The sequence below is a fragment of the Seriola dumerili genome, unplaced genomic scaffold (genome assembly GCF_002260705.1).
Source record: "Seriola dumerili isolate Sdu_G_001 unplaced genomic scaffold, Sdu_1.0 BDQW01000012.1, whole genome shotgun sequence".
Lineage (NCBI taxonomy): Eukaryota > Metazoa > Chordata > Actinopteri > Carangiformes > Carangidae > Seriola > Seriola dumerili.
Window position 1 is genome coordinate 1,141,714 of NW_019174267.1, and position 16,688 is coordinate 1,158,401.

The 16,688-nt window shown below is 40.8% G+C and overlaps 2 protein-coding genes across 3 annotated transcripts; one reads left to right on the forward strand and one right to left on the reverse strand.

The window, feature by feature from the left end:
- The first annotated feature begins 6,884 nt into the window (after positions 1–6,884).
- Positions 6,885–9,213, forward strand: LOC111225505 (interleukin-17F-like). The gene is made up of 3 exons (XM_022750428.1): positions 6,885–7,161; positions 8,567–8,793; positions 8,911–9,213. The coding sequence occupies exons 1-3, from the start codon at positions 7,129–7,131 to the stop codon at positions 9,155–9,157; spliced, it is 507 nt and encodes a 168-aa protein (XP_022606149.1). The 5' UTR covers positions 6,885–7,128; the 3' UTR covers positions 9,158–9,213.
- A 920-nt stretch (positions 9,214–10,133) lies between these two features.
- On the reverse strand, positions 10,134–15,904 carry LOC111225307 (stathmin-4-like). 2 transcript variants are annotated; one of them, XM_022750101.1, is made up of 7 exons: positions 15,875–15,904; positions 14,485–14,555; positions 14,289–14,384; positions 13,184–13,389; positions 12,579–12,743; positions 12,448–12,465; positions 10,134–11,715 (listed from the first exon to the last, which is right to left on the reverse strand). In XM_022750101.1, the coding sequence occupies exons 2-7, from the start codon at positions 14,495–14,497 to the stop codon at positions 11,707–11,709; spliced, it is 507 nt and encodes a 168-aa protein (XP_022605822.1). In that variant the 5' UTR covers positions 14,498–14,555; positions 15,875–15,904; the 3' UTR covers positions 10,134–11,706. The 2 variants fall into 2 exon arrangements, with proteins under 2 accessions (XP_022605822.1, XP_022605814.1); XM_022750093.1 differs by having other exon boundaries at positions 13,184–13,392.
- Positions 15,905–16,688: the final 784 nt, after the last annotated feature.

Sequence of the window (16,688 nt, forward strand, 5' to 3'; positions counted from 1 at the left end):
GGGGGAGGAGGGGGGGGGGGGGGGGAGGCGGGGGGAGGAGGCAGGAGGAGGAGGAGGCAGGAGGAGGAGGCAGGAGGAGGTAGGAGGAGGTAGGAGGTGGCAGGAGGAGGAGGCAGAAGGAGGCAGCAGGTGGCAGGAGGAGGAGGTAGGAGGAGGCAGGAGGAGGAGGCAGAAGGAGGTAGGAGGAGGCAGGAGGAGGAGGCAGGAGGAGGCAGTAGGTGGTAGGAGGAGGTAGGAGGAGGTAGGAGGAGGTGACATGAGGAGGACTGAATGCAGGTTGTGTGTGAACGGATGGTTTTTTCCTGGATGTCAGTCAGAGTTCATGGTTTACTTTGTGTGAAGGTGTTTCCAGCAACAAGAGTCTTAGAAAGACCCCCCCACCACACACACACACACACACACACACACACACACACACACACACACACACACACACACACACACCGCTGCCTCCTCTCTGCTCCCTTTACCGAAACTCGAATCATCGTGACCCCTTTTCTTTGTCTCTGATGTTGGGCGGGGGAGGGAAACAGTTCTTAGAAACACCTCTGTGGTGACATCATCTTTCCTTCCTCTTGTTTCCAACTGAGCTCACTTCTCTTTTTGGGGACCTAAGCACACCTGACCCCCCAGGTATTCAACCTTCATTTTCTTCTTCTTCTCCTTCATTTGAACATGTGCTGAAACTTTATGAATAAAAATAAAAATAGAACCTGTAGGGACACAGAGACTTTACCTTGAACGAAACCTTCGTCTTTATTTCCTCTGTTTTTTGAGGAGCTCACATTAGGTTTTGAAGGTTGAAGGTAAAGAGCCTTTAACACACAGCAACATCTTACAAACTAAACTACACCGTGGTTTACAACTTAAAACTAGAATTACATCCTCTGCCAACCAGACAAGATCATTTCCTTTCATTTTTTTCACACAAATCAGAATAAGAAAGAGAAAACAAACATGATAATGTCAGTGAGTGAAAACGCGATGAAAATCTAGAAGCATGGTCACAGTCTCTCCTTCGTGAGTTACAGCATTGAATAAAGAGCAGAAGTGTTTCTACAGAACATTATGATGTCACAGTGAAGCTGACCTTTGATCTTTTGGATATATATATCATCATGTTATTTTATTCTTAGAGACATTTGAGTTAAATTCTGTCATAATTAGCATATGAATTGGCCAAAATTGTGTTTTGTGAGGTCACAGTGATCTCTGACCTTTGACCTTTGATCACCATATTCTATTCAGTTCATTTTAGAGTCTGAGTGAATGTTTGTACGAAACTCCCTCAAGGCGTTCCAACACAAAAACATCACGCCTCTGGTCCTCACTGTCGCTGACTATGTACAACTTGAAAACAAAATGGCCGCCCCACCGACTGCTGCCGGTGTGGAGGAATAAAAACGTACATTAGTACTAAAAGTATTTGCTGTTGCAGTTTCGTTGTATAGAAACGTAAAATTTGAGGAATATATACGATACAACCAAAGACGTCTTTTTAATTCAATTAAACTTTTAAATTTTCAAATTTTAAACTGTGCCGCCCCCTGGTGGTCGCAGCCTGGAGATCAGCTGAGATCCTGAGATGAACAGACTGAAGCAGCGACTTTAATTCATCTACAGACCTTTTCTCTAAATTTGAAGGTTCAAAATGACAAATTCAACACATAGAAAGTTTTTACAGTTTTACTGTTTCACAAAAGTTTTTAAAGATATTTATTGATAAAAAATATTTACTTTTCATAAATAAATACATTTGAAATGAATTAAACCCATCTTTCAGACAGCAGCCTGAGTCCGTCAGCATTCAGCTTCCTGTTTCCATATATGGTTGTCAGAGAGGCTCCTGCGCTGTGGCCCCTCCCCTGGCTGTGACATCACAGAGGGGGGCGTTAGCTGTGGTTTTGGCTGTGATGTGGTCGACGCTGAGGTCTGACGGTTTTTGTCAGAAAGATGCTGACGCCCATCTTCTCTCCGACCCACTTTGACTGACAGAGCGGAAACCAGAGTGATCTGATTACTCACTGGGTTTTAATTTGATTACCATCAGAGCCGTCAGCACTTTTCTCACAGCAGGAAACGTCAGCGAGTCTCAGCAGCGACACCTGGAGGCTGCAGAGAGAAACCTTTACCTTTCTTATATTGCTGTCCTGTTCGTCCTGAAGGAGGCGCCAGAGGAAACATCATGTTGGACCGACAGGAAGTCTCTCGAGTGTTTAGACTGATGAAAATAACGATACCAACAAAGAAGAGTTGAGTGTCCATTAGGTCTCCAGCGTTTCTCACCACTTTCATCTCATTAAAGAATTTAATCATTTAAGTTTGGACTCGTTTACTTCCTGTTCGCAGAGATTTGCGCTGGATGTTCTTTCATTGGTCCATGCAGCTGACATCACCGAACGCTGGAGACTCTGATCTAACTATAAAAGTTGGATGAGAGTTTTTTTGTTTGTTTGTTTTAATATCTCATGATTTTTATTTCGAAATACAACATCAACTGAACATCCAAAGAAACGAGGGTGAACCAGGACGCAGCGGCTTTCTAACGAATGATGAATGACGACCTGTGGGGTTCTCGTTGTTTTTAGATCCTTTTTACTCACCTGTCTCTCTTTGTCTGCAGCTGATTGGTTCATCTGGATCACCTGTGTGTCCCAGAGTGCAACAGTCCTGGCTGCCTACTGCTCACCTGGTTATGTCTTACTTGACCACACCTGCACTCACATACCTCCCTCCTGCTCACCATACATCACTGATCTTTCTGATCTCCACACCTCATACTCACAACATTTAATTTGGTTTAATGAAAATATTCTTAATGAGTGTGTCTCCCCCCTTTTGTTGTGGCCACTTGAGCCAGAGACACCTGGAGACACCTGAGCTGCGTCCTGATTCAGGGGACGCCGTGGTAGACCGAAATGAAACAGCACCGCCTCCAGCTACAACATTAAAATGCTGCTTTAACATTTGTGCTTTGATAACAACATTATGATGTTTTAGAATAATTTATACTTTGACTTTGTATTTGAAGAAGTAGATTCATGCTTGATAAACGATGATCGTCTCCTGACCTGAACATCCCTACCTCCCTTCACACCTGCTGGATGTGGGGCCTGATGAACCTGTTTGAGTCCCTGGACCTGGAGTTTGTAGTTGGGTTCATCACAACAACTCTCGTTTCTATTTTCAGACATTCAACAATTATTTTACTGTAATCGACAGAAGCAGTGGACAAGTTATGAAAATGAAAGTGTGGTTATAAACCACAGAGAGTCTGTGCTGAGCAGACTGAGAACTGATATCAGTCAGTCGGAGATAATTTATTTATATTGAAACTAAGATGATAAAAGTCAGAGCTCAGAGACTGTGGACAGTCTGGTCAAACTGCAGGTTCAGGTTTATTCATATTGTTCTTTAATGCTTCAAACTTAAAAAAGGTGACGCTAAACTCTCTGTGCAACACTTCAGCTTCACACTCAGATAAATCAATAAGAACAACTAACACACAGTGAACGTGGAGTTTCTCTCTTTATTAAACGGCTTTAGAATCGTTTGTTTTGTTTATATTTTTATTGATCTTGTAATATTTATTTAGTGTCGTCTCTCGTGATGTTTGTCTGCAGCTCAGGGAAGTTTTCTTGGTTAAATAAAATCAAAGAAATATGCAAATTTAAAAAACTTAATTTTTCCAGGAAGTCCCATTGAGATAAAAAAAAAGAAACTCCATAGAAAACATAAAACATAAAATCCCACATATAAGACATGACTGCAGTTTGATTTGGTTTTGGTTTGTTTTTTTGCAGATGATTCCATTATTTATTTTCACTCTGACTGTGACTTCTGATCTTTCAATAGGAGTAAATTAATTTAAATGTGGTGACACTTTTCTTTCCATAAGAGGCCTTTGAGCGTTTCGAAGATGAGGGGACATCAAAGAAACAAACACAGGAAGTGCCTCAGATCAAAGATTAGCATCAATCCATCAGTCAAACCAGGTCGTGGCGACCTGGCAGTGTGGGCGGAGAAACAAACAACAGACCTGATAGTGAAGAAGCTGCCGCCCGACCTGAGTCACAACACGACCGTAAACCAGGTCAGACTGCAACACACAGCACATCCTGCATCACATGACTGACTCAGCACATCTGAAAACTGCACACATGAAGAAAGAGGGGACCAGGAGCCTCCGGATCAAAGAACTGTGATGTCGGACTGGTGAGACGTTTCTCCTGTTGCATCACACACACAACATTAAAGCAGCCGTGATGCGGAGTGTGACGTGACGTGACGATGTGAAGATGTGACTCACACACCTCTTATCATCATCATGCTCAGGTGAATCATTCGTCCCACAGTCACCGATGCCCCAACTGTGATTTTATTCAAACATATTAAAACAAATCATCAAATAAAACAAGAAACAAAATCATCAAATAAAACAAAAATAAATAAAAACAAATTGTATCTTTTTAAATGTAGTAAACTGAGTTAAAATGTCAGACTCAGATCTTGTGATTTCACCACCTGAAAGACTCAGTAACTCTGACCAAGTGACATGAATATGAAGATGTAATAGATTCAACAAGACGACAAGTCCTTCAAAATAAACAACAAAACATGTTGTTTGTCTTCACCTTTCAAAATAAAACAAAGTATTAATGTGAGATGAGAAAGATTCAACAAAGGTCAGCAGCTGGATTATTAAATTTGTTTATTTATTTATTTTAATTTGGTGAAAGAAAACAAAGTGACAACACAACAAAATAAAATAAAAAAATATAGATATATACATACAGATATACATATTTGTATGTATATTTGTGTGTATATATATTTGTATAGTGTTTTTTTCTTCTTTTCTATCTCCCTCTCAATAATTCAAAATATAAATCTATAACAAAAAGCTGTCAGTTGTTTTGTCCTACTACTACTGTAGTAGTTATTGTCTGCTGTTACGTATATACTGTATATATGTTATGTAACACGGTTCATGGTCTCTATCCAAAATCATATTTGCAGCGTTGTCGACACTGTTTGTCACTTCCTTCTAAAACCATTAGAAGTAACAGATTTAATATGAAGACGACACCAAAGCCATGAATATATACAGTATATTCTGTTAATATAATGATGAAATGCACAAAGTCTTTTTTGCAACTTGCTAAATACGTTAATTTGTCAATTAATATATAAAAAACAACAAGTTCTCCAAACTAAATGACCATATGTGTCATGTAAGAGCCAATTAAGTACAGAACCTATTTGTTGATCTTTCTTGCTGAGAAGTCATTTAGATTCTCTTATTCAGGTTCTACATTTATTCAAGTTCGTACAACAGTCCCTGTATATACCCACGTTTAGACTTTCAGTTCCAGGTACTTTTCTTCAAAGTAGAAGATGATGCAAAATTATGACTTGACATTATAATTATTCACTTTGAGGACGTCACATGAACGGAAATACGGGACAAATTGCATTTTATTTCAAATACGTGACGATCCCATATTATACGTGACATCAGCCACTCCGGTTGTTGAGGTCCTTTATCTTTTTGAAGTCCTGTTTCAGTTTTCTTTCCCTCTCGCGGACCTGTCTCACGCTGTGGAAAATGTGTTCGTTCGATGCGGACTGTTAAACATGGCGGGTGAAATAAAATGCAGTGAGTACTCCACCAGTCAGAAATGGTCAGCACTGCGCCCCCCCCCCCCAAAAGTTCCTGAACCTTTGGAAAGTTCTACTACCCCTCCCTCCGAAGGTACTTTGTGGGGGTCGATGCATTACGGCTGGAACTAATTTAGCCTGGTTCTGAGTGGTTACGCTTCCTCTCCATTATTTAAGTGAACAGTTATATGTTTGTAGTTTACGACAGGTGATTGTGCCATAAAGCAGTTTGGTGCTCTGGATAAAGCCACACTAATAAGATGCTGAGAACTCAGCAGAGTTTAGATCGATATAAGTTTGTGATTGTGTTAAACTTGACGGATTTAGCGCCATGACAACGTAGAACATCAAGTCTGTGATGGAGCGAGCTGAGATGGAGAACTGAATTAAACCCTCGTTCAGGTGTTCCTGCCTGAGTGTGAGTAGATTGGGTTTAAGGTTGGATTCATTCAGGAACACGAGTCAGAATGAGACGCTCTGCAGACGGAGTGGCCCAGGATTTTACAGCATGGTATAACAGCCATAACAAGTCACCTGTCTCTACCCAGCTGCAGGTGTACCAGACCTTCGTCGTCATGGTTACTATAATAAACACCACGTTTAAGGTTTAAACAATGCCAATCATCAAATTAATTATCATCTCTTGTGCTGAAGAAACTGCAGTTTATTGGTTCGTTTGGCACTTTGCAGCTGTGGTATGGAGCTGCACATCAGAGCTGATAAGATCAGAATCACAAACAGGGTTGAGGTCAGGACTCTGTTCAGACCAGATGCAGATGAATTCATGCAGCTGGATCTGTGCACAGAGGCAGTGAGTTTGTGGCAGGAAAAAACTGCTGACACAGAGTTAGAAAAAAAACTATTGTTTAAAACATCAGTGTGAGATTTATGTTCATTTGAACTATGAGGACCAAACTATGGCAAACTGACACCATCAGATTAAACATTCATTTATATAACTTGGTGTTTTAAGGTGGAGACTTGATGACCTAGAAAATCTGCTGCAAAATTTCATTGCAGAATAATTTCACCTCTTTATCGGCTGTGAAAGTGGGTCAGAGCATCAGACCAAAGCATGCGATCTCATCTGCGTGGTGAAGAAAGACAGAAAGATGTTGACATCATCAGCGGAAGTCCGACAGCAGTGCTGACTCTGATGTGCATCAGAATAAAAATCACAGCCTTCAGCGATGTCCACCAGAACACCAGAGAAGAAGAAGACGACCACCACCACCATCTGCGACTTTACAAACACCAGCAGAACGAGACAGCTTCAACCTAAACTTCAAGAGACACAACAGAGACCAGACTGTCTGACCTGCAGGTTACAGCCTCTGACCTGAACCTCCAGCAGAACCTGAGGAGCCTTTGAACACAAAGAAGAACAACAGCAAACGCTGAAGTCTGAAACATCTGCAAAAAGAGCGCATCTGAAGAAGAAGAACCAAGACGAGGACGACCATCAGCATGTTTTCAACATCCACCTCCTGCAGAAAGACGGTGAGAGCAGCGAGTTCTAACTTTATTATTTTATGTAAATCAGTTCAAACAGTGTCGAGTTCAGAAGTTTTAAAAGTTCAGAAATATCAGTGTTTCCCTCCAAATGGTAAAAGCTCATCTGTTTGAAGTATAAAACATATGAATAACACGCTCTATTTACTAGAGAGTAAAATTTTTTTATTTTATTTGAAATTAATTATAAAACTGAACTAATTATAATATCATTCTAATTTTCCATGTAACATGTTTATTGCAGCTTATTTTTATTTCATCGTAGAACTTTTAATGTTGGGAGGCTGAATGAGAGACGGCCTCTGATTGGCTGAAAAACATGAAATAAAAACATAAAAAAAGCATTTTTAAACAACCCTAGAGATAAAAATGAACCTCGATAAAACCCAGAATGTGTTTTAATCTATTTTATGTTACATTACATTTGTTTGGCAGATTATTATTTTTTGAAGCAACTTCACAATAATTTTATTCAAACTCAATAAGAACTTCAAATAAATAACTAAATATGCTCTTCATTCATAATATCACATCTATTTTTTTCAGATACAATCAATTTGATATTGACCACTTTGGGACTCCATATAGGGTTAAAGTCTATGGTGTTAATGCTGCTCATTTTATTTTTTGTTTTATCAAATTTGTTTTGAAGGAAAAACATGTTTTCATTCTGTTGACAATGTTTTTATTAATAATATTATTTTTACTTTTAAATATATTTTATTCCCTAAAACTTTAAACATTGAGTAAAACTTTTTATGTTTTGTTGATTAGATTGTTCAAATATATTCTATTTATAATTTATGTAATTTATAATTAGCATGTTATTCATTGCTGGTGGAAGTTGTTTTCACAGGTGTTTTCTTAAATTTCACGTGTGAATTTGTTGCATGTGATTTACATGTAATTAACATGTTTTTTTATGTGTGTTACATTTAAATTAAGTTACAATAAAATAAAGAGTATATAATAAAATAAAACACATGATTTAGAAGGTTCCGGGTTCGAGTCCCGGCTTGGACACGGGGTCTTTCTGTGTGGAGTTTGCATGTTCTCCCCGTGCCTGTGTGGGTTCTCTCCGGGTTCTCCGGCTTCCTCCCACAGTCCAAAGACATGCAAATGGGGACTAGGCTGATGGAAGACTCTAAATTGACCATAGTTGTGAATGTGAGGGTGAATGGTTGTCTGTCTCTGTGTGTTTGCCCTGCGATGGACTGGCGACCTGTCCAGGGTGTACCCCGCCTCTCGCCCGAAAGGATGCTGGGATAGGCTCCAGCCCCCCCGCGACCCTACTAGAGGATAAGCGGTAGAAAATGAATGAATGAATGAATGAATGATTTATTTCTTATACATGGAAAAGTAAAAGTAAAAAAACTCTCCTCCTCTTCCTCAGGCTGCCTGTGTTGTGGCAGTGATGATGATGATGATGATGATGACCGTGACGGAAGCCGCAGCCATGCTGAAACCAGGCGGACATTCGAAACACCCATCGAAGACACACAGGAAGTCTGATGGTGCGACAGTAGAAACGGTCCCCCTGCAGCTGGACGCCAATTCTTTGGTTCCTTCCAGAAACATTAGACCTCTTGAGAACGACTCCATCTCCCCGTGGACGTACAAGTACGAACACACACCAGTCTCTCGTTAAGGATTTTAATTCAGATAAAATAATTAAAACAGAATTAAAGTTAATCTGATATTTACATGTTTTTGTCCCTTCTCTCTCTCCGTCCTCAGTGTCTCCCACGATGACTCCCTCTACCCCTCGGTGCTGTCTGAGGCTCACTGTCTGCTGCAGGGCTGCCTGGACTCGGAGGGCCAGGAGGACCGGAGCCTGGAGTCCAGACCCATCATGCACCAGGTGCTGGTGCTGCGGCGAGTCAGGCCGGCAGGGGCGGGACAGAACTACCACTACAGGTTGGAGTCCCGCCTCATGGCAGTGGGCTGCACCTGTGTCCGACCCATAGTCACACAGCAACAGTGAAAACCAGCAGAAACCAGACCAGGACCTGGGTTAGTCACACACAAATGGAGGCTTCGGTACGGAAGATCAATGATGCCATAAAAATATAAAATCCTGACAATATAGAAAAAAAAATACAAAAGTGTATGTTTTACCTTTCTTTCTCTTTCTATACATTAAAAATAATATAATAATTATAATCTATTAATATTTATGTAGCACAGCAAAAGCAATTGTACAGTCTTTTTTTCGATTTTTAAATTTTTGAAATTACATGATTGACATTAATCTTGTCATTAAATGCAAAAATTTCTGCAAATTTTATTTTGCCATAATGTGAAGAAATTAAAAGACTAAATGAAGAGCATGAGTGATTGACCGGTTTAACTGAGGTCACTGAAGAATGATAAAATCAGATAAGATGTAGAATTGTGAGTCATCTGCATAGAGACTGAGACTGATATCATGCTTTGAAATATTGAACTGAAATATGTTCATTATGGTTGTAATTATGATTGTAAGTCATTATCTAATTATCGAATAATTAATTATAACTTTAAAAATTGGAGTCTAGAATCTCATAATTAAGATATTGAACCAAAAATATGACCCTGTATGTCATAGATGAAATAACTACATATTGTATCTCATGATTTTGAATTAGTGACATTTGTTAATTAACTCATAAGTAACTAATGTTTGAACATTTATGTGTGTCCCCTACATGCTGCTGTTTCATATACTGTGTACTATTTATGGTTTAAGTTAATTGAAAATGCATTTTATTTAAATGTTGTATTGATCTTCAGTAGGTATTTATTGGTGATGTTATATTGATGTTGATGTATTTATAGTTCTGAGGCTGAATGTGGAGTTGACTGAATAAAAAGAGATGAACAAAGACGTAAAGTGTCATTGTTTTATTCTTGAATTTAAAATATAATGTGATTTCTGTACATCATCATCATCATCATCATCATCATCATCATCATCATCATCATCATCATCATCATCACCATCACTCCCTGACTCCTTTACAATAACATTGCCAGGGAAACACACTCACACACACACACACACACACACACACACACACAGAAACACACCACTGCAGCTGTAAACACTGTACACAATCGATTATCAGTTGTTCATCAATTAAATTCGCTCATTTATATCAGCGGGGGGGGGGTCAGTATGATGGTTATTGGACAGGTAAGTAACCTGTGATGTAGCTAATGTTAGCCATTAGCCACATGAGCTGTTTGTAACTCGTCTATACAGAAATGTAGCTTCAAGTGATAGCATAGATGCTAGCATGCTCATTGTAGTACATTGTCTTAATATGAAGAAGTATGAGACAAATCCAAATATAGAATCTGAAAAATAAAAACTGGGATGTGAAATCTCAATAAGGATCTCAAAGGTTTTTTTTAATCATTTATTACTTGTCTCAGTCTCATGAGTGTTTGACTCTGACTCTATTTTGTGGCTGTTCTGAACTTTAATTTGTCTCGGCCTGGAGAAAGTTCATTTGAATGCGTCTCAGTATCACCTGTGCTTTGACTCGTCTTGGGCAGGTGAACCGGATTTGTGGACGTTTAGACTCGGACTTGTCTGGGGTTTCTTCAGCGTTTCAATCTGAACTTGTCTCTTGTCATTGTTCTTTGTTTTAAGTGAAAGCAGTCTCTTTGTTTTCTATGTTTTGACTCGTCTCGATCTTGTGAGCGTGCTGACTCAGATTGTCTCGGTTTTGTTGGTTCTCTGGATCTGATCTGTCTCAGTTTGGTGGACGTGCTCAACCGGACTTTCCTTTCTAAATCGTTTGTTTTTTGCCTTTACTGGTCTTGTTCTTGACTTGATGTCAGAACTGCTCGCCTCATCTCAGACTGGACTTCGGTGGTCTGGACTACAACCCTGTGAGAAAGTGGCTCACCTGCTGACTTCCTGTACTTTCCTACAGCTGCCATTAGGCGTCAGCCTCTGATCAAACCTTTCTCTTCCTGCTGTTTTACAGTAAATGCAATGATGTTAACTGTCCACCAGATGGAGCTGTTTAACTATATCCAGACTCCTCTTGCTGAACTCTCCTGGCAGGTGGATCTGGTCTTCTGAGGACTTTGATCCATTCGGGTAAAAGTTCCTTGTTTGGGTTTCAGTCCAGGTTCTGTCGGGTCAGGTTTGGTTGGGTTGGGCACAACTTCTAAGACTTGTGAAGGCGTTGAATCCTTGACACACAGTCACACACACATGAACACATTGGCACTGTTGGCATGGCAACAAAGCACAGTAAAACCCCTGTGAACCATCTAATGATGACTGAATCTGCAGCGTCCGTCAGTTTATCTCGTTAAAAAGAGTCCTGGTTGTTCAGAGGAGGTCGAGCGCTCGAACTCGCCCTCAGTCCTCCTCCTCCTCTTTTTCTTCTTCTTCTTCTCTCACTCTTTTCAGAGTCTCTTCCTGTCAAGTCTCCCAGTCGGAGCAGCGCCGGGCTCCCGGCATATCAACACTCAGCTTGTCAATCCTCCAAAATGGCTTCCAAATAAAGTTCAGCTTGTGTTGTGATCAGGCCATCAAGACACCTGGAGGTAGAGAATAGAGGGTGAAGTCAGTACAGTGACTCCCAGTCATGGATAAACTCTGTTCATCTCAAAATCATTAGAGATCTGACGTGTGAAAACTACTAATTGTTTGTCTTTTAGGAAAGGTAGGACTCATTTTAAAGTTTAAACTTTCTCTGGATCAGGTAAATCTACCTTTGGTCTGTTTCTCCTGGTTCTGTCTACGACCCTGATGTCACATGACGTAAGTCTGGTAACACTTTCTAATAGACTGTGTGATTTTGTTGTATGAATGGAACTTGAATGTAGGTTCAGTGGAAGGAAACAAGATTATGAAGAACGACTGGACAACATTACGTAACAGCTGTTTTTGTCAGATTTTCTGTTGAAGTCATTTTACCTAAAAACTGCTTTAAGAAAATAGTCAAAGATTTGTTTTGCTTTTTTATCATAAATCCATTTCTATAAGGAACAACAACAGCTGTTCTCCACAGTCTTGTTCCTTCATCACAGTCAGTCTAAAAACATCACTGAGCTTCAGAATTGTTGCTAGGTGTGTTTTTGAATTTTGGACAGGGCCACGCTAGCTGTTTCCCCCTGTTTCCAGCCTTTATGCTAAGCTAGGCTAACCACAGCCTGACTCCAGCTCTGTACTGAACACACAGATGTGAAACTGATGCATTTTCCCCAAAATGTCAAATGTCATGTGTTTGTTTGTTATGTAGAACGTCTCCTCCTCCTCCTCCTCCTCACCTCCACACTGTGCTTGTCCTGAAACACAAACACAAACAACACAAACTCATCAGATCAGAGATTCATGTGTCTGTAGCAGAATCTTCATCATCTCAGTAAAGGAGTGAAGTGCGACAGGAAACGAGCCTCACCTCCTCCTGCAGCTGCTCCTGTGAGGCGTTCAGGTGCATCTGCCTCTGTTCCTTGTCGGCGTCGGCGCGGTGCTCCTGGCGCTCTTTGGTCAGAGCTTTCTGAGCAACTTCCCGCTCGTGCTCCCTCCTCTCAGCCAGGTGCTTCAGCAGCTCCGCCTCCTGACACTAGAGGGAGACAGAGCCACAGTTTACAGACTTTCTCTTTTCCAACATCCACTTTTAAAAAACAGAAGCCAATTAATTTTTTGTCACAAGCTTCTTGGTGGTTTTCCTGGTAAAATTGTTTGACTCCATGATGGCGCCACAAAGCAACAATCTGTGGTTGATTGATTGAATATTGATCAAAAGTCAAAAGACCTGTTTTCAATCAATTTGCTCAGATTAAACTCTAAAATAACTAGTGGCGTTCCTCAGGGATTGATTTTAAGACCTCTCTGTTTTTGATTTTCTTGTCAGTAGATCCATCATTTTGGTCCAGATTGAAATTTCTCAGCAACTCATGCCCCAGAGAATGAACCTTACAGATCATTTGTTGTTTAATTATCACCAACAGTTCGACCACACACTGACTAAAATCTAAACTCCACTGTCGTCGGTCTACACACCTTCCTCCTCTCCTGAGCGGCGTCCAGTTTCTTCTGGATCTCCTCCAGTGAGGGTTTTTGGCGAGGTGGCGTGGTGGCCCTGAGTTCGGGGCCGCCGTCGAAGGTGGGCGGCTTCAGGATGACCTCGAAGGCCTGACCGCTCGCCCGCTTGCTCAGCTCGATCACCTCCATGTCCCGGATGTTGCACAGGTTCAAGTCCACCACACCTGCTGCAAGAAGAAGAACACAAGACCATGAGGCGACCACAGAAGACGGATTATTTCTGTTTCCTCTCACTCACAGTTCAATGATTTTTAGATGAACTACTCCACATGTGGAGGAAACTGTGAGTGCCGTATAGTCAGGTGACCTGTTTAGGCTTGAGCCTCTTCTTGCCTAATGCATGATGGGAAACACTCCAGCCCCTGAGACCAGAGCAATGATGAATGATTTAAAACCTGACAACATGAGATTTTAATGACGTCTGCTGAAGAGAAAAGTCAGTATTAAGCTGAGAGCTTATTTCTAAAGGTTGGACTCTACTAGAGCCTCGACTCATACACTGCACTGTGCAGCTGTTTATTTACAGAATTATCATTTACATGCAGAATCAGATCATTTACTACATAAAACTAGTTTATGTTGCACTTTTTGAGACCAGAGTCACTTTCAAAGTGCATTTAAAAAGCAGCAGAATATTTATCTATTTAGAGCAGAACAGAAAAGCTGGACACAATTTCTTCCAGAGCTTTCAGCCACATCTCACAGCTGTTATCAATGTTTAGATTTCACTAATGAATTAACTGATTAATTATCTGTCAAATAAAGTAAATAAAGTAAATTCAAAATAAATTCTATCAATATCAAATGTTTAAAATAAATAAACTAATTTCCACGTGAAGAGGCTTGTAAATATTTAAGAGAGAAACACGATAAATACTTCAGACATAAGGAGAACTGGGCCGTCTCCATGACAACTGAGCAAACAACATTCACTGATGAAGACTGACTGTTTACAATGTCAGGAATGAACTTTCAAACTAATGCTGGTGTTGGTTTGATGATCAGAGTAGAATAGAACAGAATAGAATAGAATAGAACAGAATAGAGTGGGAGTGCAGCTGACCTTCCTTCTTGTCGACCGTGGCGTCTCTGGGTTCAGGCAGGATGCAGGAGCAGAAGACGGACACCAGGGGGAGCTGTCGCATCTTCTCTTTGTAAGCTGGAGGAAACATAAATGAATCCATTCAGAATCAAATAAAAAAAATGACGTTAACGTGAACAAATCAGTCAGGAAATCAATAAGTAATAATTGGCTTTACCTGCTAGAGTCATCCTGCTGCTGCTGCTGTAGTTTTCTCTCAAAGACACTGTGGTGAGGTAGAGTCTGTTCCTGAGGACAGAGACACAGAGACACAGACACGAGTTAAACTACAAGAAGAAAACTAAAGAACTAAAGAGAAGTAAAAAAAGAGGAAGAGAAAAGTTTCTCTTTTTCTAAACATGAATCTGAACCTTCTGGAGGTCAAAGGTTGAACCTGGTTATTTTGCTTATGACTTGTTTTGGCATCTAATGCATCATTGAGTCATTTGTTTGCTTGTGTCATCTGCAGCTGACTAATGAATCAAAAGTTTCTTCTTCTTCTTGATTTTAAAATCGCTCTGCACGTCACAGATTTCCTCTGAACCTTCAGAGACCGAATGATTCTGACTCAAAGGTCAGATTTTGCTCATGAGGCAGATTTTCTTTCAGCTTGTTTGTGTGTTTTCAGAGCAATGACTCATGTGGTCGACTTCAGGAGATTAAAATAATTCCTCCAGAGTGAGAAACTGAATCAGCAGCAAACACAGAGACACGACGACGACCCTGCAGGAGTTTCACACTCGTGAATCAGCTGCAGCTGCTGCACGAAAACACCTGGACTGAGTCAGACTCCGAATAAAGAAACATCCAACATGAGCTAAGATCTGAAACAGCAGAAGCTTCTTCTTCTCTCACAGTTTAAGAGAAAACACCAGAGCTGCAGTTTCACCTTCTACCATCACTTCATCCCTCAGGCTGTTTTACATTCACTGTTTTAACTGCAATGTATAAACTAAAACCAACTGTGCATGTTCACATCACAACATCCAAACTACTTCAGGTCACAGCAGAGAGAAGAATCAAGGAAAAACATGAATCTGTCGCTAAAATCATCAGATGTTTTTTAACTGATTATCCTTTAAGGGTTACTGCAAACACAATGTACAAACTTTGTGTGTGCATGTGTGTGTGTGTGTGTGTGTGTGTGTGTGTGTGTGTGTGTGTGTGTGTGTGTGTGTGTGTGTGTGTGTGTGTGTATGTGTGTGCAGGGACTAAGCGATGATGTCATTGTTGCCAGTAAGCGCAGCAGCTTCTGCAGAGCAGCAGCTCCGACACTGAACTTCATCATGAAGAAGGAGAGAAAAGAAAAAGAAAAATAAGCAGCGAAGAACAGAAAGAAAGAAAAGATGAAAAGGACGAAGAAAGAAACTGCAGATGAATGAACGAGTGAACGAAGCAGAAAAACAGAATCAGATGAAACCGACTTTCATCTGCTCTGTTCTCTGAGAACAGGCTGCAGCAGGAAACATGCAGGAAAATACACAACAACATAAACAATCAAAAACAGATAGTAAATATAAATGTGTGTGTGTGTGTGTGTGTGTGTGTGTGTGTGTGTGTGGACTCACCCTGCAGTGATGCTCCGTCTCTGTTCTCTCTGTTCAGACTGAAGATCTGCAGCTCAGCAGCATCAGCACCTCACAGGCAGCCTGCTGCATGACATCACCCAGCAGCCAGCTGATTGGCCGGCAGGAATCCTGGGCTGTGATTGGTCCTGGAGGGTAGAGTGAGCAGGAGGAGGGGGGAGGTGAAGGAGGAGGATGAGGAGGGGGTGAAGTGAGGTGGGGGCTCAGAGCAGTGGTGGGTGTTTTATTTCGGAGGAATCCTCCTGATCTTCAACACAATCACTGCACAACGATGCGCGCGCACACACACACACACACACACATACACACACACACCATCATGTTTACAAAGACACACAGACCTGTGCATGAGCAGAGAGAGAGAGAGAGAGAGAGCAGCATCAACATTAAGAATAAATAAATAAATAAATAACTGTATTAATGCAAACTGATAATAAACATGACTTCTACCAAGATACATATAGAAAATAAATGTGTAATAATCCCATAAACCAGGAAACAACAGTTTGAGATTCATATGGTGACTGTTCAAACATTAGGTTTCTGTTCCTGCATCAGTGATTGGCTGATCAGCAACAGGTGTGGAGCTGCAGGTGTGTGCAGGGCTCCTGATGTCAAATGTGTCGACGTGCACAGGTGAGTTCAGACTCAAATATCTTCCTTAAATATCTGCTGTGCAAAAAGCCTCATGTTGTCTGTGTGAGTCCGTGTGAGTCCTGTGAGTCTGTGTGAGTCTGTGTGAGTCTGTGTGAGTCTGTGTGAGTCTGTGTGAGTCTCTGTGAGTCTCTGTGAGTCT

What these genes read in the sequence shown, in the direction of transcription:
- LOC111225505 (XM_022750428.1), top strand. Translation starts at nt 7,129, where the DNA reads ATGTTTTCAACATCCACCTCCTGCAGAAAGACG. An exon ending in CCACCTCCTGCAGAAAGACG is followed by an intron (nt 7,162 to 8,566) that starts GTGAGAGCAGCG and finishes CCTCTTCCTCAG; the next exon opens with GCTGCCTGTGTTGTGGCAGT. An exon ending in ATCTCCCCGTGGACGTACAA is followed by an intron (nt 8,794 to 8,910) that starts GTACGAACACAC and finishes CTCCGTCCTCAG; the next exon opens with TGTCTCCCACGATGACTCCC.
- LOC111225307 (XM_022750093.1), bottom strand. An exon ending in CACGGTCGACAAGAAGGAAG is followed by an intron (nt 13,393 to 14,288) that starts GTCAGCTGCACT and finishes TTCTTCTTGCAG; the next exon opens with CAGGTGTGGTGGACTTGAAC. An exon ending in CCGCTCAGGAGAGGAGGAAG is followed by an intron (nt 12,744 to 13,183) that starts GTGTGTAGACCG and finishes GTCTCCCTCTAG; the next exon opens with TGTCAGGAGGCGGAGCTGCT.